Below are 23,461 nucleotides of genomic sequence, written 5' to 3'. Positions count from 1 at the left end.
TTATAATAGTCCTGAATTATAAATACGGTGTATTATGTTTCTTATATTTTGCGCATATAACAAATGTGCTTCAAGATATATTTTGTATACTGGTAAATGTAAATTCACTGTCCAGTAGTCAGTTACACCTGCCAGGATATGGTCATCCATGACTTAAGGCATTGACCCCTTACCCCCCAAAAGAAGTTTGGAGGGTCAACGGGAAGTTATCTAATTTCAATTTTTCTGGCTACATTCCCACAGAAATAGAGGAGATGTCTGTCTACTCAGACATCTACCTGCCCATGAGGCTACAAGTTGTGGTTAGAGATGGTGAATAATTGCGGGGGGAGAGGGGGGTGTTGTGGTGGGGAAGGACTCCCCTTCCCAAGATGAGTGCCCCTTTGGTCTACTTTCTAATGGGATATATTAAGAAACAAGTTGTGAAACTATTCAAAGTCCAGGCCTGTGTCCCGCTTCCACCATTAGACAGCTCAGTGAGTGTGGTCTCACTCAGTGTCCCAGCCTGCTGCTTTTTCATAGCTAGAAATTTCCCTTCAGCACAACCCCTTTGGCAACTATTCTGCTCCATAAAAATCAGACATCTGCTCCCAAGCAATTCCGGTGACTCCAGTTCCTGGGCTGATTTATGGCCTTTCTGTCACTTTCCAAGGGAGTGAACTGGAAAGATCACATATTTTTGACTGTCTGATTTTGCAATGCTTTCTGGAGGGCTTAATTACATTTGACAATTGATGCTGTTTTCAGGAATATTTTAATTGCTCTGATGAGAACAAAAAAGGCCACAAGCTTGACTGAGCGGGGAGGTACAACGCCAAATTAATTCTAAACAGCATGTTGTGCTGGGATGTTTATTTGTTTATTGTGACTTGTTTTCAATCATTCATTGATGTCAAAAGAATCTTTCAGTACTTTTTACATTTAAAATATGAAAAGAATTATTTACTTTGAATGGGCTTTGGATATATAACTCAAGATATTTCAAGGGTCTCTTATAAAGATAGAAATATTTTGTATATTTTAATTTTGAAGCTACAAATGATCTGCATTATACCTGAGGTGAGATTTCTGGTTATAGCCTATTACTGTTCATTTATGGTAAACATTACTGTAGGGAGTGGCCTTTGCTGTATTGGTCTTTGCACTTACCATTGAGTATTCTCTTCGACAAACCTTCAGCCTGTTTCCTGTGGGCAGTAATGTGCATGTGGGCGGGGACAAGGAAGTATGGGTTTTAACTCATTTCCATGGTTTTCTCATCTTCCATTGCTACAGGACTTGATGATGTAACCTATAATCTCACTCCATTTTTTTCTCCCTTTTATCCTGCTTGCTGGCTTTGGTAACATGAATCAGTGCATGGTGGAAAGGGTATTAGGGTTACCGCTAATGAGGACGCTCTTCCTGACAAGGGTATGTCTGCAACTAATGTTGCCCAGCTGTGACAACATTAGCCAAATAGAGACTTAATAAAACAAAACGTTCCCATTTTTACTGGAATGCTTCAGAGAGCTGTGCTTCCTTGCTGTAGAGACAGTCCTTGCTCATGATTCTAATGATTGCACCGTGGAAATCATAATAGAGTGAGCATGTTTTCTTATAACTTGCGAAGGTTCTATAGCTTCAACAATCTAATAAAACTTGTATTGAATATACACAATAACGCAAAGAATATTCAGTTATTCAATACAAAGAAGTGGACATTAAGTAATGAAAGTAGTTAATGAAATGTATTCGAAATAAAAAGCAAAGTACAAATTTGATTTGTCTTTTCTTTACTGTTTTTAACAAACAGTGAGTCATTTTCGGACATTTTACATTAACAAATCTTTCTTCTGTGGAAAAAAAACTAAAATTGCAATGTTAGAAACCAATTAATGTGCTGATATACAAAGGGTACTTTATACCTGAGATTTAGTTTATCAGGAGAAACTGTTGATTGGCAAAACTCATTGGACTTTGCAGTCACAAATTACTTCTTGCTCCTGATTACCTGCCCATGTAACCAGAATGATGGCAAATTGTTTTACAGCTCTGTTATCAATGTACATTTTATACTATTGCCCAAAATTCACAAGGTATATTTTTCACTGAAAAATTTAAATGTTAACATAATAGAATGCACTTCAAAACATTTGGAACTGTTTTCAGCCTAAGCTGTATTGTGTGCCTGAAGGTCTTTCTGGCAGCAGTACTTGCTTAATTATTGACAAGTAATTTTTAAGTTCCTGGAAAAGCAATAGTTAAATAATCAGTCTTTGTAATTTTCTATTCTGGTTTATCATAACATCATGTATTTTATGATATCCTGAAATATGTTATACATCACTTTCACAGAGTAATTTCTCCAATCTTTTCTTTGCAGTGTAACTTTAATTTGTTTATACTACGTTCTATAAATAGAAAACCCACTGAGTCCAGTTGGAGTATAATATTTTTCAGTTGTAGCATACCCAGCAGGTTTATGATATATTGACATACAAGCCACATGATTAATTGTTCCAAAGGTTGAGTCGATGTAAAAACAACTGGTGATGAGGTAGCACAGCTGTACTTATGCTGTGCCCGTTTTGTGTTTTCCCGAAAGACACTTTGGCACTTTTCATTGGTTCTCTTGGTCATGAACCTCAGGAATACTGATGTTATGTTAGAGTGCCATGCTTTCCTTCAGTTAAGGCATTAAGCCAAGCTGCATGATTTGGGGTTTGGGTGAACATGAAAGGTTTCATAACACATTAAAGAATATTCCACATGCAATGCTTATTATGTTGTGAATTGAAATTTCATTCAGTAAACAGGTACCTGGACTTGTTCTTTCAATTTAAATAATTTATCTGCTTAATTCCTCCACAATTCAGAATAATTATTGCAGCTTGTTATCACAAATTACCAGAAAATGATTTGAAGTTGGCTTATTACTTCATTATATTAGGCAACCATCAGATCTTCTCTACTTTTGCTTTTGTTCAGTTAATAGTTTCATATTAATGTTTTCTTAAATGCAATATTTTTAACAACAAAATATTTAGCACAATGAAATATCTCGAGGCATTTCACAAGATAAAACAAATATCTTGAAACAAATTGTGACACTGAGCCACATAAGGAGATATGAGGTCAAATGACCAAAAGCCTGGTCAAAGAGGTTAGTTTTAAGCAGTTATCTTAAAAAGAAGAAAATGAGGTACAGAGGCAGGCAGACAGGTGTAAGGGAATTAAAGGGAAATATGAAAACCTATACAAACAGTAACTGGCCAGGTTAAACCTAAAATCTTCTCATCTCTTGACCAACTGAGTCTTATTAAATGTTGCATCATGTCCTGGACAGAGACCAGATTTAAATGCCTGCATTTGTGTTTGAACATTGCCAACTTGCATTCTCTTCACAATGCAATAGATACAATTCTCATTTAATATGCTACTTGCATGACTTTTATGAATTAACTGCATGTAGCCTATCAGCTTCTGACGATCATTCCAATTTAAAACCTAGGTTTATAGGCTAAATCAAACTATACAAAACTGGATTGCACTAGAACAAAGAACTGAGGTGCAGTTCAGAGAAAGGGCTATATACAAGTCTTAATTAAACAAATTATCTTGCTCTCCTCATTTATTGTTTCTTGGTACTCAACATTATGTCAGCAACACACTAATTAAGCACTGAAATTTGAAACGGGTATCTCATTTATTGTGTAATAATAGCAGATTGATCATTTCTCTTTCTTGGTTTGCAGTTGAGATCGTCGACAACCTACATATTTATCCTATTTTGTTTCAAGTTCCTAAATTACACTGAATTATTATTATTTTTTAAAATAAATGTTTTATTAAAGTTTTTCCAATGAGCGTTTTTACATAACAAAAATAGAAATACAGATAGTAATAAAAAATAACAATAAACATAGCCCAAAGCTTACAATGAAACTACTTACACAACAGAATTTTTTTTTAAACAGAACAAGGTGGGTTTTGTCTCCATGCCCAACTCACATTGTATCAACAGTACCCCCCCCCCCCCCCCCGGATGCTGCTGCTGCTGCCACTTACTGCTCCCCTAGAAAGTCAAGGAAAGGTTGCCACCTCCGGGAGAACCCCATCAAGGACCCTCTCAAGGCGAGGAACCACGCCATGTCGCTAACCCAGGTCTCCACACTCGGGGGTTTTGGGTCCCTCCACATTAACAGAATTCGTCTCCGGGCTACCAGGGAGGCAAAGGCCAGTACCTCGGCCTCTTTCGCTTCCTGCACTCCCGGATCCTCCACCACCCCAAATATCGCTACCGCTGGGCTTGCCTTCACCCGAGCGTCCGAAACCCTAGACATTAACCTTACAAACCCCTGCCAGAATCCTTTAAGCGCCGGGCATGCCCAAAACATATGGGCATGATTCGCCGGACTCCCCACACACCTCGGGCATCTGTCCTCCACCCCAAAAAACCTACTCCTTCTTGCCGCCGTTATATGCGCCCGATGCACCACCTTAAACTGGATTAATACGAGCCTGGCACATGATGAGGAGGCATTCACTCTGCCCAGGGCATCGGCCCACAGGCCCTCATCCAGCTACTCGCTCAGCTCCTCCTCCCACTTATCCTTCAACTCCCCCACTGAGGCTTCCTCCACCTCCTGCAGCTCCTGATATATGTCCGTCACCTTCCCCTCCCCTACCCAGACGCCAGACACCACCCTATCCTGGATCCTACATGGGAACAGCCGCGGGAATGTCCCCACCTGTTTTCTAAGGAAGTCCCAAACCTGAAGGTACCTGAATGCATTCCCCAGGGGCAGGCCGAACCTCTCCTCCAGCGCCTGCATGCTGGGGAAAATCCCGTCTATAAACAGGTCCCCCATCCTCCTAATACCTGCCCTTAGCTCTGGTTTCCCCCCATTGTGCTTCCGTGAGTCAGCTCACCCATGCTCCCACGTCTGTACCCACGCTGGTCCCTCCTGTTAATTGCCGCCGCTGCTCCTTTTAGCGGCCCGAAAAAACACCGATCCCGGCGGGAGCTGCCGTTCGCGTGACCTAGCAGGTCATGGCTGCTACCAGAAGTCTGAATTATTTTTAAATGCACCTCAATGTACGATGCTGATTTCTACAATCCAGGAAAGCTCAATCCCTTCTCTGCCAAATTAGTAAATCCAAGCCGGGTATCCTGCAAGGTGGGGGCCAGAAATATAGAGTTGGTTCCACATCCCTGAAATGGACAGGAGAAAAAGAAATGCCATATTCCCTTAACCTAGTAGGATTCCCGTTAAAAATATATAAGTATGGCTTCAAGGCAACGATGGACTTTGATGTTCTCTCCTTCAAACAGCAGACTAATATATGGAAAAAGGCGATGTGAGCAAAGTCACTGTGTGACTGTTCTTAGCACAGGCCACTGCCTTGAAAGAGGTGAAAAAAAATCCAATATGAATATTTGAAAAACTCCCCATTTAAATGTTTTTAAATATTTATATTACAATCATTAATTTTTACTTGAGCCTTGTCAGCCGTTTCTGAAGCCTTTATTTTGAACAAATCTGACTTTACGTAGGCAAAGTCTTGTTTTACCTGACTTCTGCCGCACATTAGGTTTCAACCTCACCAGGTCCAGTCCTATAAACAATCCACCATTTGTGTTTATATTTACTAACATAAATGGAGAAACTATCTTTTGCAGGGTAGGACTGTTTACTGAAGTTTCAACACATATTGAATGCCAGTTTAAGTTCTGCCACTGAAGGAGTGCCTGAATTGTAACTACACGTTCCTGTAAGGAGGGAGGATAAATTTGAGAAGTGAGTCACTGCAAGGGAACAAACTGCCACAGAAATTCACTTCACAAGACGCTTCTGTACACTCCCAATAACTGGCTAAAGATTAACCTAGATTAGGTTATTTATTCACCCTCAACAGGGAATGGTGTAAAGAGGAAAGAATAAAGAATGGGGAGAGGGAAAATAAAACTACAGTAATTGATGCCACTGAACTGAATGTTATATATGGAAAATTGAGCAATTTAATTTGCAAATTATTGCAATTGTTAATCTGATGTAAATTTTCCCGGTCTGAATTTCCTTTTCTTGCATTTGTCATAGTACTACTTTAGAAAGCAGTTGTGGCAACTGCAAAAACTACAATTGACATCTTCATTGTATTTTTCAATATTTGGCATTTATATGGCTTGAAACAGTTTGATTTGGCTGGATTTATTTACTTTATTGAGATGCATTACAACCTTTAGTTTCTGATAAAGGTTGTTCTTGCATTCAGATAGCCCACTGTAATCATTTCATGATTTGACTTGTGAAGAGCTGAAGCTTTTGGCTAAACTAGTTTACAGGTGTCATAATGGAATAGCTACTGACTGGCAAAAGCAACTCCATATTCAGCAATGCCAGGAAGATTATGCCTACATAGAGCTGACTGTAACCTGGATACAGTAAATGATGGCTGTCTCAAAAGCCGAGCAAGCATGTTATGAGTTCTACCTTAAAAATGCCATTAACTTTAATAATGTAACCTGAAATTCTAAAGTAATTGGCTTTGGATCTGTTTCTACTGAAAAACAAATATAATATTTGCTTAATGGAAAAAAGCAGATATTTCTTCATTACTACAGTAATGAAAATACAAATGGTATGCTGCCGAGAGTCAAGACCTATATGTGAAATGAAATGAAAATCGCTTATTGTCACAAGTAGGCTTCAAATGAAGTTACTGTGAAAAGCCCCTAGTCGCCACATTCCGGCGCCTGTTCGGGGAGGCTGGTACGGGATTTGAACCGTGCTGCTGGCCTGCCTCGGTCTGCTTTAAAAGCCAGCGATTTAGCCATGTGCTACACCAGCCCCTTGTGTGTGAGTTGGTCTGCATTTGTGAATTAAATCTTCAGTTAGCAGAGTATCCTCGTATTTGACTCCTTTTCCTTATTCCCAAGTCTTCACATTTAATGACTTTTTCATGCCTTAAAACACAACTCCATGCAAAAGTCTTTGAAGTAGCAGATGGAATCAACTGAAATTAAGAATGAATACATAAATCATTAGATACTCACGACATATTATTGAAAATCACATGAACCCAACTAAAGCAATAGATTCCTCAGCCAGTGGCTTCTTACCTCCTATCCTTGAGGATCTTCAATTCTTAGTTCTGATTAGTATATCTGCATGAATATGTGGAAATGTTATGCATGGATGACATCACATCAGAATATTTCCAAGCATGAAAACCATTTATTTTAATGTCACAGCCTTTTCAAGTATGTTACACGGTAATCTGATATGAATGTGGCAATGATATGTCTGCACTTATGTGTTTTAGTTAGAGGATGAGACTGTAACTTTGATAGCTTACCTTCCTGTTTTAATTGTTGATCAGGCTCTGGTGTGGATGACCCAGTGGGTGAAGTCTCCATACAAATAGATCTTTTCACCCATCCAGGAACAGGAGAACATAAAGTAACAGTGAAAGGTAAGAGCAATATCATTAATAAATATTCAAAGAGAAAGGCATTGGAGCGTCCAAAATATTAACAAATCAAAGCTCCATAAATAATCTTTTATTGTCACAAGAGGCTTACATTAACACACCAATGAAGTTACTGTGAAAATCCCCTAGTCGCCACACTCTGGTGCCTGTTCGGGTACACGGAGGGAGAATTCAGAATGTCCAAATTACCTAACAGCACGTCCTTCGGGACTTATGGGAGGAAACCAGAGCACCCGGAGGAAACCATACAAAGCAGCAGTTTTGAAAACCTCACCAAACTACATGGTTTGAGTTCGCCATTTTGCTGGCTATTAAACTTTAAAGGAGCTGTCTCCCGTTTCCTCCAGTCACATTAATAATAATAATCTTTGATGTCACAAGTAGGCTTACATTAACACTGCAGTGAAGTTACTGTGAAAATCCCGTAGTTGCCATATTCCAGCGCCTGTTCGGGTACACAGGGAGAATTCAGAATGTCCAATTCACCTAACAAACACATCTTTCGGGACTTGTGGGAGGAAACCGGAGCACTCGGAGGAAGCCCACGCAGACACGGGGAGAACTTGCAGACTCCACACAGACAGTGACCCAAGCCGGGAATCGAACCTGTGACCCTGGAGCTGTGAAGCAACAGTAAATTATTAATTACATTTCAAACTTTTCTGCTTCTTTTGGTGTCATTCATTGATCTTTTGTGCAATTTTACTCTTTAAATTCATATTTTACTATTTAAATAAATTCCTTAGCTGTTCATTTTTTCTGTCAAATATGCCCAATTCCTGTTTCCATTTATTTTTGTGGTATCAATTGTTTTTATCTTTTCAGTTCAGGGGAAGAAAATAATCTAGCAGATCTCCTGAGGCATTATTCAGAAATTAGAGAATACACTGCCATTTAAATTATGTAATATTTTTGCCCTTAAAATAACAAAGAAACTATCAATGTTTGTTGTCATTACTCCACTGACACTGACAGCAACTTCTGGAGTCCACGCGTGTAAAGCTAAATATGGAAGTTCAGAAGTTATTGTGTCCAGAGTGTACTGTCCAGAGGTTATTATGCTCAGAGTGTACTGTCCAGAGGTTATTATGCTCAGAGTGTACTGTTCAGAGGTTATTATGCTCAGAGTGTACTGTTCAGAGGCTATAATCTTTCTTTTTATCTTTCTATTGTCACAAGTAGGCTTACATTAACGCTGCAATGAAGTTACAGTGAAAAGCCCCTAGTCGCCACATTCCGGCGCCTGTTCAGGTACACAGTGGGAGAATTCAGAATTCTCAGCTGGTACGGGAACTTAACCCGCACTGCTGGCCTTGTTCTGCATCACAAACTAGCTGCCTAGCCCACAGTGCTAAAACAGCCCTTCAATAAACCAGGTTACTATGCCGCTGCAGAGGTTATTGTGCCTATAGTGCACTATCCAGAGGTTATTGTGCCCAGATTGCTCTGGCCAGAGGTTGTTGTGCCTTGTGCAAAAGTTATTGTGCCCAGGGTGCACTGTCCAGAGGTTACTGTGCCCAGAATATACTATCCAGAGTTATTGTACACAGATTACACAGTTCAGAAGTAATTGTGCCCAGAGTGCACTGTCCGGAATTTATTGTGCCCAGAGTGCACTGTCCGGAATTTATTGTGCCCAGCGTGCACTGTCCGGAGATGATTGTGCCCAGCGTGCACTGTCCAGAAGTTATCGTGCCCAGGGTGCACTGTCCAGAAGTTATTGTGTTCAGAGGGAGAAAAATGCTTGGTGGAATTCTCCGTGCCAGAAACTAGGTGTTGACGCCGGAACTGAATCGGTGGTGCTGTACGACAGCAAAACAGATCAATCCACCGACCGTTAAAGGGCCAGCATCTACGCCACGTGGAACACGACTGATTCCAATGAACAATGGTGTCTGATTTGCCAGAGTCGGGATTGACACTTGAGAGGCTGACAAGCTGCAGCTGCATATAAGCACTCCACTCCCCACACACTCATCCCAACCAACAAGATGGTAGCAAGGAGAGAGGCACCCCGATTCACGGACGCTGAGCTGGAGACCCTACTCAACAAAATGGAGGAAAGGTAGGCCAACCTGTACCCTGGGCTGGTTGAGGCGGTTGCCACCCGCCACCATGCATCGGGCCTGGCGCAGGTGGGAAAGGTTGTGAGCGCCATGTGCAGCAGTGCAGGAACAAACTGCACAACCTCATCGGGGCGGTCAGGGTGAGTAGGCAGCAGTGTCGCTGACACCCGCTCCACAGAACTGTAACCCCACCCTCCCCTACCCGGGCAGCGCCCGAACCCCCACCCTGCTGGTAGCACAGTGGTTAGTACTGTTGCTTCACAGCGCCAGGGTCCCAGGTTCGATTCCTGGCTGGGGTCACTGTCTGTGCAGAGTCTGCACGTTCTCCCCGTGTCAGCGACAGGTCCTCGAATGACCAGCGCTGTCAGTTCACACGAGGCACCATGCGGCACCTCCCCTTGCATCTCCTCCTCGGCCTGTTGGGCGACCGGCTCTCCATCCTTACCGGCTGGCTCCTGTTCCTTTTGGGGCAGGCTCCAGTGCTGCAGGGTCCCCCTCGAGCAGCCCAGGGCTGCAGCGACTAAGATGAAGGCCACCATTCCTAGTTGAGTTCCGAAGTCCATTGTCTGCAGGGGGTGACAGCTAGACATGTTAGCATGGTTCGTACCCCCATGCCCAAACAGATCCACCGGGCTACACAGTGTTCCCGGTTTGCACTGCACCCCTGCCTCTGCATGCTCCCCCACTCCCCTCCTCCCCCACACACACTCCCGGCCGTTCCTCCTGACACTCTGCCTATCGCACCTCGTCGGTGCCCGGCACCGTGGGGAGCTCTGGCCCTGGCGCCCGTCCATGCTGCCAGGTGTACCATTGGCTGGCCCTACCAAAAACAGCTGCACGCTCCACAGCCCATGTCCAGCGCCCTCCTACAGGGGTGACTGAGGTCGTTGCCCTTGGGTGGGCCGCTTGTTGCCCCACAAACGGGTGGCGGCACCCAAATGGCTGGTGTCACTCTGCATGACCAGGAACCACGGTGGGCAGTCAGTGGGGTGCGCAGCAAGGTCACAGCAGTGGCGGTCCATGTCTGGACATCCCAGTCCTGTGGGGGGGCCACCCCGACCCCATTGCCCATGCCTTGGTCACCCCGCCATCCCCCGCTGCCCCCCCTGGGCCTGGAGGACCCCCCCCACCGCCAGCTCTGACAGCGGCAGGACCTGCAGCCTTTGCATGTCCTACCTCCTCTCTTTCCCTCATCGGCCAACGCACCTGTTTCCCAATTTTTAAAACCAAGAGTTAAATTCGCCATTGGTAATTCCTCCTGGTGGGGGCAGAGCTTCGTAGAGGACCCGGAGAATAACAGGTCAGGCCTGCTAATGATAGCAAATGCCATTTACTATACATGCGGAGTAGAACGGATTGACGCTGCTGCCGAGGCACTGGAGCACCTCGATCCGGCGTGCGCCCGGCACGATTCTGGCTGCATGACCAATTCTCCCCCTAATCGCCTTTCCCCATTTCAGTGTCGGCCCACGAGAATCCCACCCACTAAGTGTACAATTTTCTTAAAACATCATACTCCATCAGCGAGCTATACATTTCCTAGAACAGTTATAACAAAACCTCCCATAGCAGCAAGCTTCCCACCCAAATCCAACTTTTGAAACACTCATCCACACAAGAACGAAATACAAACAGGTACAAGAAACCCTATCCCACTCCCCATTTCCACATGTCCATCCCCCAACAACCTAAAGACCCCACAGAAACCTCCATCAAGTCTCACCCAACCCATGTTTCCTTTTTACAAAAGAATCCGCCTCCTCGGGTTCATTGGAAAAATAGTCTTTCACCTCAAGTCATTCTGAGCTGCGCCGGGTACACCACCCCAAAGCAAACTTTACTCTATACAGGGTGGCTTTCACCTTGTTCAATGCCGCCCGCTTCCTTGCCAGCTCCACACCCACGTTTTCATAAAGCCTGATGGCGTGGTCTTCCCATTTATTGTCTCAATGTCCATTAACCCATCTCAAGACCCGTTCCTTTTCCTGGAAGCTGTGCCGATGAATGGACCGTGTTCAACACCATTCGTGGCTACTCAGATGATGAAGCACTCCGTGTCCATATGCAGCAAGACCCGGACAATGTTCAGGCACAAGCTGATAAATGGCAAATAACATTTGTGCCGCACAAGTAGCAGGCAATGACCATCTCCAACTGGAGTAAATTACCTAACCTGCACATCTTTGGTGTGGGAGAAAACCGGAGCACCTGGAGGAAATCCACGCAGACACGGGGAGGACGTACAAACTCCATGCAATCAGACATCCAAGGCTGGAATCGACCCGGGTCCCTGGTGCTGTGAAGCAGTGGTGCTAACCACTGTGCCACCATGCCACCCCAACTCTAGTTTTCTGCCTCCTTTCCATATCCCTGGATTCCCTGGGAAGTCAACAGTCTGCCTCGCTCAGAAATAAATGACGTCACCAAGGGAGCAGTCACACCCTCTCAGGTAGAAAATTCAAAAAATTATCAACCATTTCTCCTTGACTCAGTCATAAATGATCGTGATCTGGATTTCCCAGCCCCCCTGTGGAAACAATCTCTCTGCGTCTATTTTATCAAGCCCCTTCAGATTGAGATAATCTCTCATAAAGATCCAATTTACTCAACCTCTCATCGTAGGGCAAATTAATTTCCAGATTGATTGCAATAAATTAAATTAAATTGTTTACAAATGAAAATTGAAAACCTGTCTGGTTCACTAATGTTCTTTGATGAAGGGAATCTGCTATCCTTACATAGAACATAGAACAATACAGCGCAGTACAGGCCCTTCGGCCCACGATGTTGCACCGAAACAAAAGCCATCTAACCTACACTATGCCATTATCATACCTGGTTTCCAAACCCACAGAAATGCAGTTGATCGACAACTGCTTTATAAAATGGCTGAGAAAGCCTTCTCAGTTGTATTCAAGAAGGTGGCTCAGTACTTTGTTGGATGAGATTCTGTCTTCACACTGAGGACATTGTGTTGTGGTTGCATTGCCACCATGCGAAAGAGATAACTTAGAACTGGGCATCAATGACGTGCTGTGGGCTATCACCAGATACAGAATTCTATTCCACCACAATCTGTAGCCTCATAGCATGGCATATTTGGGTCAATTTTCGGAAGCCCTGCTTTGCTTGATGTATATTAATGACTGAGATTTGGGTTTGCAGAGCACAGTTTCAAAATTTGTAGGTGTCCAGGGATGTGCAGGTTAGGTTATTGGTTACGGGATGGACAGGGGAGTGGATACGGGTAGAGTGTTCATTCAAAGCGCCGGTGCAGACTTGATGGGCCATATGGCCTCCTTCTGCACAATAGGGATTTCATGATTCTATATTAACATAAGAACACCATACAAATATTCCAAGCTTAACTGAAAAAGTAATGAAAGCAAATACTGTCACCTGTGACTTGCCCATTGTGCTTAGGTGACTTCAAATAAATCCTGCGGGTGCTGCGTCATGGTGTGTCCCCCAGCCACACTCATTGGCAGCCGCATTGGAAGCAGCCTGCTGACTTGGCTGTTTTGGTGGCCATGATGACCTTGGCAGGCGTCCTCTGGCCATCAGTGCCTGAGTTGGCTCCGGCTGGTAAGGAGCATCCATCCCAATGGTTGGGCATGCCTCGGATGTTGTGGCATTGTCAGATATAGCGGCCATTGCCAGAGGGAAGGAGGAGCTGCTGCCCTTATCTGGAGTGCTCTGAGAAGAGCCCACAAACCACTCGTCTGCCAGCATTCACCATTGATGAATGGCACCTGTCACAGAGACTAGGTTCCTCATCCATATCTCACACTGGCAGTGGCCTCTAGATGTCACCGCCGGTATGTTGGCTTACAAGTTCGAGTGTGATCTCTGGAACCCTGGTGCCCCTGAAACAGCCTCCACAATAATTGCACTCTTTCAATGGAAGAGGCTGTGTTATGGGTCCGTATTTACAGAACCCTAAAGTGTTTCATGGAGTTCAACCGACCCACAACTTTTAATAGATTGTGTGGGAAGCACACAGCGTACTCTCCAGGTGTGATACAGCAGAAATGGACAAATGGTTTTTAAAACAAAACAATGTTTATTCTATGAACTCAAGTTAACCTTTTTAAAACAAACATTGAATATCTTAACACCCATTACTTCAAAGATAACCCCAAGACTACAACACTAAATAATCCTTCAAACTGTTCCTTTAAACATCCAAAAGACCTTCAGAAATAGGAGCACATTAGGTTACATTCAATATATTTATAGTCTTTGGATTGCAGAAATCAACAGACCAGCTCTGTGTTTCTTCATGCAGCTCACAGCAAAACACACACACACACTCCCAGTTGCCTTCTCAAACTGAAACTCAAAAAGCAGAATGAGCTCAGCTCCCCCCACCCTCTGACATTACTTCAGTAATATGATCAGCTCCATTTCTTAAAGGTACATTGCCTAAACATCCATTTCGTAAAGGTACTCTCACATGACACTGGGTGCTCAGGGAGGGTTAACACTGCGCTCATGTTCCGCATGACATTTTCAATTATGGATGCTATGGTGTGCACACCCTCTGAATCTCTGCCAGATCTCCCTGCTGGACATACAGCATCGGCCACCTGATGAATGTCTCCAGAGGGTCGTCATTGGCCTCCAACTCAGCATGGCCCTGGTTTCCCAGCAATGGTCCCACTGTTGGCATCCTGGGACCTCTCTGCTTCTGCCATCTCCTCATGCAAGTGTGATGTGCCTTCACCACTGTGCAATATCTGCAAGGCGGCAGCTTAATGCCCACCCATGTGTGAGTATCTGCGTTGGTGGCTGGTACCAAAAGACAGTGTGATGCAGGAGCAATGTCCTCTTGGGTGCCTGACGGGGGAGTTCATTGGGGTCTCCTGGGGCAGTGAGGTTGGATCATGTGCGAAGGAAGATACATCAGTGAATTCAATCATCATTGTAACCATATGTGCTTTGTGACCTGCTGAGACAATGGAGAGATGCTGTCTGGTGACATCTGTATTTGACCTTCAGTGGGTACTTGGGCTGGGACAGCTCACTTTCATTTTTTAAATTTCAATTAAGGAGCAATTTAGCATGGCCATGCAGCGCCCACAGAGAGCAATATTCAGCCACGCAGCACCCACAGAGAGCAATATTCAGCCACGCAGCGCCCACAGAGAGCAATATTCAGCCACGCAGCACCCACAGAGAGTAATATTCAGCCACGCAGCGCCCACAGAGAGCAATATTCAGCCACGCAGCACCCACAGAGAGTAATATTCAGCCATGCAGTGCCCACAGAGAGTAATATTCAATCACGCAGTGCCCACAGAGAGCAATATTCAGTCACACAGCACCCACAGAGAGCAATATTCAGCCACACAGTGCCCACAGAGAGCAATATTCAATCACGCAGTGCCCACAGAGAGCAATATTCAGTCACACAGCACCCACAGAGAGTAATATTCAGTCACACAGTGCCCACAGAGAACAATATTCAGTCACACAGCACCCACAGAGAGTAATATTCAGCCACACAGTGCCCACAGAGAACAATATTCAGCCACACAGTGCTACAGAGAGCAATCTTCAGCCACACACAGCCCACAGGGAGCATTCTTCAGCCACCCAATGCCCTCCACCTCCCCCCAAACTCCTGATAGCCTTCAGGGAGCTGCTTTCTACTTTTAAATCCCCCACTGGGTCTGCATTGGACCTGGTGCCCAAAGCATTCATGCCCATGCCCACTCAGAGACCTAACCGGCAGATGCATTACATTGTGGGCAGGTCTTAATTGACCATCCAGTGTTAACAACAGTCTCAGGTGTGAGTGGGTTTCATGTCCGCTCCTGCCCGTGCCAACTTTGGGCTCATCCCAAACTTAAAATTCAGGCCATAAAGTTTGGTGATTTTACACGTTGTGATTAAGGCAAACATCAGAATATTTCATTGCTAGTAATTGGAGTCAATGTTTCTGGTGAGAATGGTTTATTTTGTGTGTTTTTCTTTTTGGTGCTTTTGGGTGGACAGATTCAATTTTCTTGAAATAGGTGTATACTTTGGTTTTACAAAATATTAAGACTGTAAGTGATAAATGGTGTGATTTAACAAAGGGTTCACATCTTTTCTGAGATTTGATTTGAGATTTGTTGAAACAGTTCATTCAGTTTGCAATGATTTATGTTTTCAGTGGTAGCAGCTAATGATCTAAAATGGCAGACAAGTGGTATGTTTCGGCCATTTGTTGAGGTCACTATGATTGGACCACACCTTAGTGACAAGAAAAGAAAGTTTACCACAAAATCAAAGAGCAACAACTGGGCTCCAAAATACAACGAGACATTTCACTTGTGAGTAAATGTTGGTTTATCAAAATTCGTACAGAATCTGATATAAAAAAGGAGAATCAAAATCCATGTAAAAAATGACTTTTTTTATGTGTGCTTAAGAGATAAATGTTTAGTCAAAGAAGGATTGAATCATTTTAAAGGTAAAAAACATACTATGCTTAGGAGTGCAGGAGTGTCAGAGGATAGTTTGACTCATTTTCTATGTAGGAAAGTGAATATACAAGCTTAGGAACTAGGAGTAGGCAACTTGGTCCTTCAAATCTGGTCCACCGTTCAGTAAGATCATAGCTGATCTGATTGTAACCTCACACCTATCCCAGTAACCTTTCACTTTGTTCATCAAGCATCTATATACCTCTGCCTTGAAAAGACTCCCAAGACACTGCTTCCATTTCCTTCAGAGAGAGGGTTCACCACCCCTGAGAAAAAACATTTCTTCTCATCTCTGTCTTAAAAAAAATTTTTGTGTTTAAAAATTTAGAGTACCCAATTCATTTTTTCCAATTAAGGGGCAATTTAACGTGGCCAATTCACCTACCCTGCACATCTTTGGGTTGTGGGGGCGAAACCCACGCAAACACGGGGAGAATGTGCAAACTCCACACGGACAGTGACCCAGAGCCGGGATCGAACCTGGGACCTCGGCACCATGAGGCAACAGGGCTAACCCACTGCGCCACCGTGCTGCCCTCTGTCTTAAATTTTTAATCGGTGATTCCTAGTTCAAGATTCTCCCAAAAGAGGAAACATCTTCTCTACATCCACCCTGTTAAGACCCCTCACAATCTCATATGTTTCAATTAAGTTGCCTCTTAAACGTTTAAACTCCAGCAGATACAAGCCTAGCCTGTCCAATCTTTCCTCAAAAGATAACCTGCCTGTTCTTGGTATTAGTTTGGTAAACCTCTGAACTGCTTCCAATGCATTTACATCCTTACTTAAATAAGGGTAATACTGTACATACGTGACCTCACCAGTGTCCTGTAGAACTGAAGCATAATCTCCCTACTTTTGTACTCTATTCCGCTCACACTAAACAATAACATTCTTTTAACTTTCCTAATTACTTGCTAACCTTCTGTGACTCATGCACGAGGACACCGATTCCTCTGAATCTCAGAGCTCTGCGATTTCTCACCGTTCAGATAATGTTTCTTTATTATTCTTCCTGCCAAAATTGGACAATTTCACATTTACCACATTATACTCAATTTGCCAGATCTTTTCCCACTCACTTCACCTAACTGTGCCTCCCTGTAGCCTCTATGTCCCCTTCATAACTTACTTTTCTATATGTCTTTGTGTCATCAGAAAATTTAGCAACCATACTTTTGAACCCTTTACATCAATTGTATAAAGTTGAGTGCCTAGCACTCACTAATCCCTGTGGCACGCTACTCATTTACATCTTGCCAACCAGAAAGGACCCATTTATGGCTACCTTCTGTTTCTTGTTAGCTAGACAATGTTCTATCCATGCTAATATGTTGCCCCTTACACATGAACTTTTACTTTCTGTAATAACCTTTGATGTGGCACCTTATCAAATGTCTTTTGAAAATCTAACATCCCACCACTGAAGATACAAGATCCAAATTTTTTCTGATGCACATTGCTCCAGTGGCAAATCTCAGACACATGAAAACCAACAAATATGGGATATCTGCAAGGACCCAGGAATATTGTGTTTCCCCTTCGAATCCAATCCCAATTTATCCAGGAGCTAGGGATGGACAGAACATCCATCTGCTCCAAACATGTGGGTGATGGCGTGAGGAATAAATAGTAGTAGCAGCAGTGGCTGCTCAGTAACTGGAGGCCCTTGTATGGTACAAAAGCTTCTAAGTCGTAATTTTAGCGGATATATTGTAGTTGGGCAGGATACCAGGAAGTGAACTTCTCTCAAGTGTGCCAGGAGAAGCTGGACAGAAGAGAGTTGCAAAGATGAAAGCTTCCTAAGGAACAAGTTACAGCCCAGATAATCAGTGAAGTGGGACATAAAGAATGTCTTAAGACAACTGAAGTTAAATGCACAGAGATCAAGGTATTGTTCAGAGGAATTCAAGGAAGAGTAAACAAAGTGTTCTGAGTTAAAGAGACATTTGCTGAAACCAGTTTTAAAGTGGGTCAGCAAATTTCAGAGGTAAATGAAACATTGATGCCATTTTATTAGAGTTTAAGAATCGAGAGTGAACAGTTCGTATATCAGTCAAGACAAAGAAATCCTAACGGGGCTGGCGTAAATCTGGACTGTGAAACCAGTGGGAAGCACTAAAAAGTGAGATCCTAAATGTACAAAGTAGACATATTCACTTCAAAAATAAGAGTGGTACTGCCAAATGTAGACCCCCCCCCTCTGGTTGTCTAAGGAATACAGGGGAAGATCAAACCGAGAAATTGGATTAAGTGCCACATAGGAAGGCATGGACTAGTCAGGGACAGGCAGCATGAATTTGTTAATAGTAATCTTTATCAGTGTCACAAGTAGGCTTATGTTAGCACTGCAATGAAGTTACTATGAAAATCCCCTAGCTGCCACACTCTGGCACCTGTTCGGGTACACGTGCGGGAGAATTCAGAATGTCTAATTCGCCTAACAGCACGTCTTTCAGGACTTGTGGGAGGAAACCGGAGCACCCGGAGGAAACCTACGCAGACACGGGGAGAACATGCAGACCCTGTACAATGATCCAAGCCGGGAATCGAACCCGGGTCCCTGGCGCTGTGAGGCAGCAGTGCTAGTCACTGTGCTGTCGGTCTCGGAAGGCCTAAAGGAATGTCATGCCTCACAAATTTGATTGAATTCTTTGAAGAAGTGACAAAAAGGGTTTGATGGCCTAAATCGTGTCCTCAATCCACCTTTAAAATGCTATGGATAGGGTTCAGGTGTACAAAATTGTGAGGGGAGGAGACAGAGGCCAATATGCTTTATTTCATTCAGTATACCAGCCTTCAGTAATATGCTGGATCCCAACTGAGCTTAGGAAGTGGAAATATACAGAATAGAGAATCCTTATCAACAGGACTGCCCCTTGATTATATTTCCCATTTACTGGAATGGGAGAGCTTCAGTCTCTTACCAGGAAGTGAGAAAATACTGGAAAGAGCAGACTCCGTATAACTGGGTACCTGCCATTTTTTGGTATACTGGTGGCAATTGAGCAGATTTCAGATCCTATATTATGTAAAGATTAAGAATAGGATGTATTTAAATTCCATTGTTTTAAAGCATAAAAAGTATTTGAAGACAATGTTAATTTTTTTAATGTATTATTTCACGAGATATGGGTGTTGTGTTGTTGGATAGACCAGCATTTATTGACCGTCCCCAATTGCCCTTATGAGATGTCAAATCAGAAAATTGTTCTCAATGAAAATAATTTTCATTTTACCGTTCCTCCTTTTACAGTATATTGGGTAATGAGGATGGTCCAGATTCTTATGAACTTCAAGTCTGTGTGAAAGATTACTGCTTTGCCAGAGAAGATCGTATTATTGGAATTGCTTTAATGCAGCTGCGAGATATTGCAGATAAAGGCAGCTGTGCTTGCTGGTGTCCGCTAGGCCGCAGAATTCACATGGATGAGACAGGACTAACTGTTCTTCGTATTCTATCACAAAGAACCAATGATGAAGTAGCAAAAGAATTTGTCAAACTGAAATCTGAATCACGGTCTGCTGAAGAAGGCAGTTGAATCTTGGATTATTTGAGTGTTATTTCTTTATTTCAGTGGCATTGGTCACTGCATTTTTTGGTTTCTAATTTATACCTCGTGCCAATATGTGCAAGTGTTCAACAAATTATCTTTTGTAAATGGAACTCTGTGCACTACTTTGTCTTTGTTAATAAGCATGTGTTGTATACCAATCAAAGTATAGATCTTTATGTGAATTTTATTTATTTACAGTAAGCAGAAATTTAAATCATGTTTAGAATAAAAGGTTATTGCTTAAAAAAAAATAGGATGCTTACATTTATGTAAATAATTTTATGAACTGGACTTGAGGCGGAGTCCCAGAATATTTTTTCACTTTAATTGAACACTGTGATACCATCCTTCAGAGTGAGATGTACAACTGAGAAATGGTCAGAAATATACTACACTCCATCCTAGTGCCTCAGTTTCTCGTCTCCCTCCCATAGGATTGCCAAAGGATGTCTTTACACTGTGTAGATAAAATCACACATTTCATTTATGGGACTATAGATACTAAAACACATAAGCTGTTTCCATGAAAATGCATAGTTCTGTACAGCAAGGTTCCTGTCCATGAATAGTTCGTGCTTAAGGTCTTTTAGCCACGCGTCAAGCTTGAAACTCCCATTGGTTGCATTAAGGCTTTGTGAAACAAATCAGTGTGGTTTAAGTATGAAAGTTACAATTCTGATTTTTTTAAAGCAAGTGTCACTTTGTTATAATATGCAATAGTTTTTAGGAATTAAAAAACAATTTAATCCCGCAATAAGTGGATAACAATATGGAAAAAAGGTTGACCAAATGTTTATTCCACTATTTTTTTCTGATTAGATTTCTGATAAAGTGTGAAAATTATCTTGAATTTGTTATCACTTTGATTTCTGTAATTTCTTAGCCGACTGAAGATATGGTCCTTAGATACTGAATATTTTAAAAATGATTACAAATGACTTTGTGCACTGGTGATATTTGTTGAGCTTCATTCAGGAATGCATGAAATGCTCTGCTTGCATTTCTAATAGCCTTTTAAGTTGTATAAAATCACCTGTATAAAATCTCCTTTGTAATTCACATTCATGTATTTAGTGTTGTTGGGAAAATCAATATTTATCTCCAGGCGTTGAATTTCTCAGAGTTCACCCAGTCATCCACTGTAATCTTGTCAAGAAATCCACACAAACCCTGGAAAAACTGTGTAAATAGTATTTGCACCATTTTTCAGGTGTTTGGTGAGGCTATTTTGCCAAAGTTACAGCGGGAAATTGAGAAATGAAATGAAATGAAAATCGGTTATTGTCACAAGTAGGCTTCAATGAAGTTACTGTGAAAAGCCCCTAGTCGCCACATTTCGGCGCCTGTTCGGGGAGGCTCCTAAACTCTCATGTCTCGGCTCTGCAACCTCTGCACTGCTTACTTTGGAAACCATTTATGCCGTTTTTACATAGCCATGTAATGTGCCATTTCTACAAAACAAGTTATCTTAATTAATACAATAAAGTTTCCTGGCAAAGCACAGAATTGTTGTTACTGTTAGATTATCTAGCAGTACTTTAAGACAAAAATGGTTATTTGTTGAGTAAATTTCATGATGTCATTGTAAAACATGGAATTTTTACAAAAGAATACTGGGTCATGGGATTTGGACATCGCTGGCAAGGCCAGCATTTTTTTGCCCATTCATAATCGCCCTTGAGAAGATGATGTTGAGCCTTATTTTGAATAGAAGAAAATCCAATTGCTGAGAAAAAAATTGGAGCCGAAGATTTACAGAAGATATATTGAGCAAGTTGGCGGAATATATTTTTATCAGAGTAATTTGTTTCTTTACTTTGTCCATCCCAAGATGCTTCACGGAAATGTTATCAGGCAAAAATTAACAAGAGAACACAGTTATACAGATTGTCAATACTTGATATCTGCCAGAATTAATTGACTGTGAAGGAGGAGATCCATTTGTTGATAAAAATCCATTCTTTGGTTTTTGAACTGTAAATGAAACATTTTCACCAAAAGCGCATACACCGGCACCTGAGGGAACACAGCTCCTTGCATGCAAAGTCCCACATTGCCAATATCTAAACTCACTCCCTCTTGGAAGCTCAAACCTCTCCCGCAGTGCCACTAGCCCAGCAAACTTCTCCTCTGCAAACATGTCCCTGACCCACTCTAACCACTCCTCTCTTCTCCTCTACACCCCATCCATCCTCCTTGCCGTTAACCAATGATTCCCACACAGTGGAGTCATCACCGACATGTGACCCAGTTTAAAGTGCCTCCTCAGCTGGTTCCAAATTTTTATCGACGACTCCATCACTTGACTACTCATATACATCCTCAAGGTGCGCGGCAGCGGGGTCATCATCAGAGCTTCAGGCTCAGCCCCTTGCAAGACTCCTCCTCTAACCTGACCCAATCTGCCGTCTCCCCCTCCCACCATCGTCTCACCTTCTCCACAGTCGCTGCCCAATAATAATGCAACAAATTCGGGAGCACCAGCCCCCTTCCCACCTCTGCCTTTGCAATAGAGTCCTCTTCACCCTTGGCACATTCTCTGCCCACACAAATTCAGAGATCAATGCACCTAGCCTCGCAAAAAGGTCCTCAGGGAGCAAAATCAGGAGGGACTGAAACACAAACAGGAATTTTGGCAGTATGTTCATCTTCACCACCTGTACCCTCTCCGCCAATGTCAGGTGCAGCAAACCCCGTCAAGTTCCACCTATGAATCGTGGCCCAGTCATGCGTTACCTGAATCCCCAGGCACTGGAACCGCTCCTATGCCACCTTAATGGTAGTGCCCCTAGGTTCACCCCCTGCCCCGCTGCATTCACCGGAAACACCTTGATTTTCCCTACATTCAATTTATAGCCTGAAATAACCCCACACCTCTCCCGTAAGCCTATGATTCTGCCCGTGCTTTCTAACAGATCCGCCACGAACCTCGTACCCGTATGCAGCCCAAAATACCCAAGTTCATCTCATTCGCTCACACGCTTGCCATGGGGGCCGCACACAGCAACCAAACACATGCCACAAACCTCTCGCCAGAATTTCAAATAAATACTTCCACCTACCCAGTCAAAGGCCTTCCCTGTGTCCATTGATACAATCGCCTCCAGCATTCGCCCCACCAACCTATACCTCCTAATATTACAAGAGAGCTGCCTCCCCTTCACAAACCCCGTCTGATCCTCCGAGACCACTTCTGGCTCACGCCCCTCCAACCTTCTCGCCAATACCTTTGCCAGGACCTTCACATCTGTATTCAACAGTGAGGTAGGCCTATAGGACTCTCACTCCAATGGATTATTTTTTGAGATCAACTAAATCGACACCTGCGCCAGCGTAGCCGGCAACTCCCCCCTTCTCCACTGCTTCATTAAACGTGCCCAAAAGGTAGGGGCTATCTCTTCCGCGAGCTGCTTTTAAAATTCGTCTGGGAAGCTATCCATCCCCAGCGCCTTACCCAACTGCATCGCTTAGCCCCAAATGACTCTTCCAGAGCCCGCCTCTTCCCCTCCTCCAACTCCGGGATGTCCAGCCTATTTAAAAACCGACTCGTATCAGCCTCCTTCCAAACCCCCCACAGGGCTTGGCCCTATACAGCCTCTCAGAAAAGGCCTTGAACACCTCATTTATCCTATCCGCACCTGACACCACGTCCCCCGCTCTGCCTTCACATGAAGAATTTCCCTCGCCGCTGCCTGTCACCACCCCTAGTGGGCTCACATGCGATTCGCCTTCAACCCCATACTCCTACTACACCCAAGCCCCCTGCAGCTGACCCACTGCCCTTCCCATCGTCAACCGACCAAACTGTTCCTGCAACTTCTTTCATTCTGCCAACAACACTTTCGTGGGGACCACAGGGTACCTCCTATTCATCTCAACTATCTCATCC

The 23,461-nt window shown here is 43.3% G+C and overlaps 1 protein-coding gene across 10 annotated transcripts in view; it reads left to right on the top strand.

Moving 5' to 3' along the window:
- Window positions 1-21,078, top strand: part of LOC140409050 (protein unc-13 homolog B-like) — a 933,512-nt gene extending 912,434 nt beyond the window's left edge. For 6 of the 10 annotated variants that reach the window (XM_072497095.1, XM_072497100.1, XM_072497101.1 and 3 more), the window contains 4 exons: window positions 1,357-1,413; window positions 7,366-7,458; window positions 15,703-15,862; window positions 19,272-21,078. In XM_072497095.1, the coding sequence (XP_072353196.1) occupies window positions 1,357-1,413; window positions 7,366-7,458; window positions 15,703-15,862; window positions 19,272-19,557 (596 nt within the window). In that variant the 3' untranslated portion in view covers window positions 19,558-21,078. The remainder of the gene's footprint in view (window positions 1-1,356; window positions 1,414-7,365; window positions 7,459-15,702; window positions 15,863-19,271) is intronic. The other 4 variants (XM_072497102.1, XM_072497104.1, XM_072497097.1 and 1 more) reach the window with 1 other exon arrangement.
- The last annotated feature ends 2,383 nt before the right edge of the window (window positions 21,079-23,461 follow it).

This window comes from Scyliorhinus torazame, chromosome 3, assembly GCF_047496885.1.
Source record: "Scyliorhinus torazame isolate Kashiwa2021f chromosome 3, sScyTor2.1, whole genome shotgun sequence".
NCBI classification, from domain to species: domain Eukaryota; kingdom Metazoa; phylum Chordata; class Chondrichthyes; order Carcharhiniformes; family Scyliorhinidae; genus Scyliorhinus; species Scyliorhinus torazame.
Note: the sequence above shows the minus strand (reverse complement) of the source record. Positions and strands in the feature narration are given on the sequence as shown.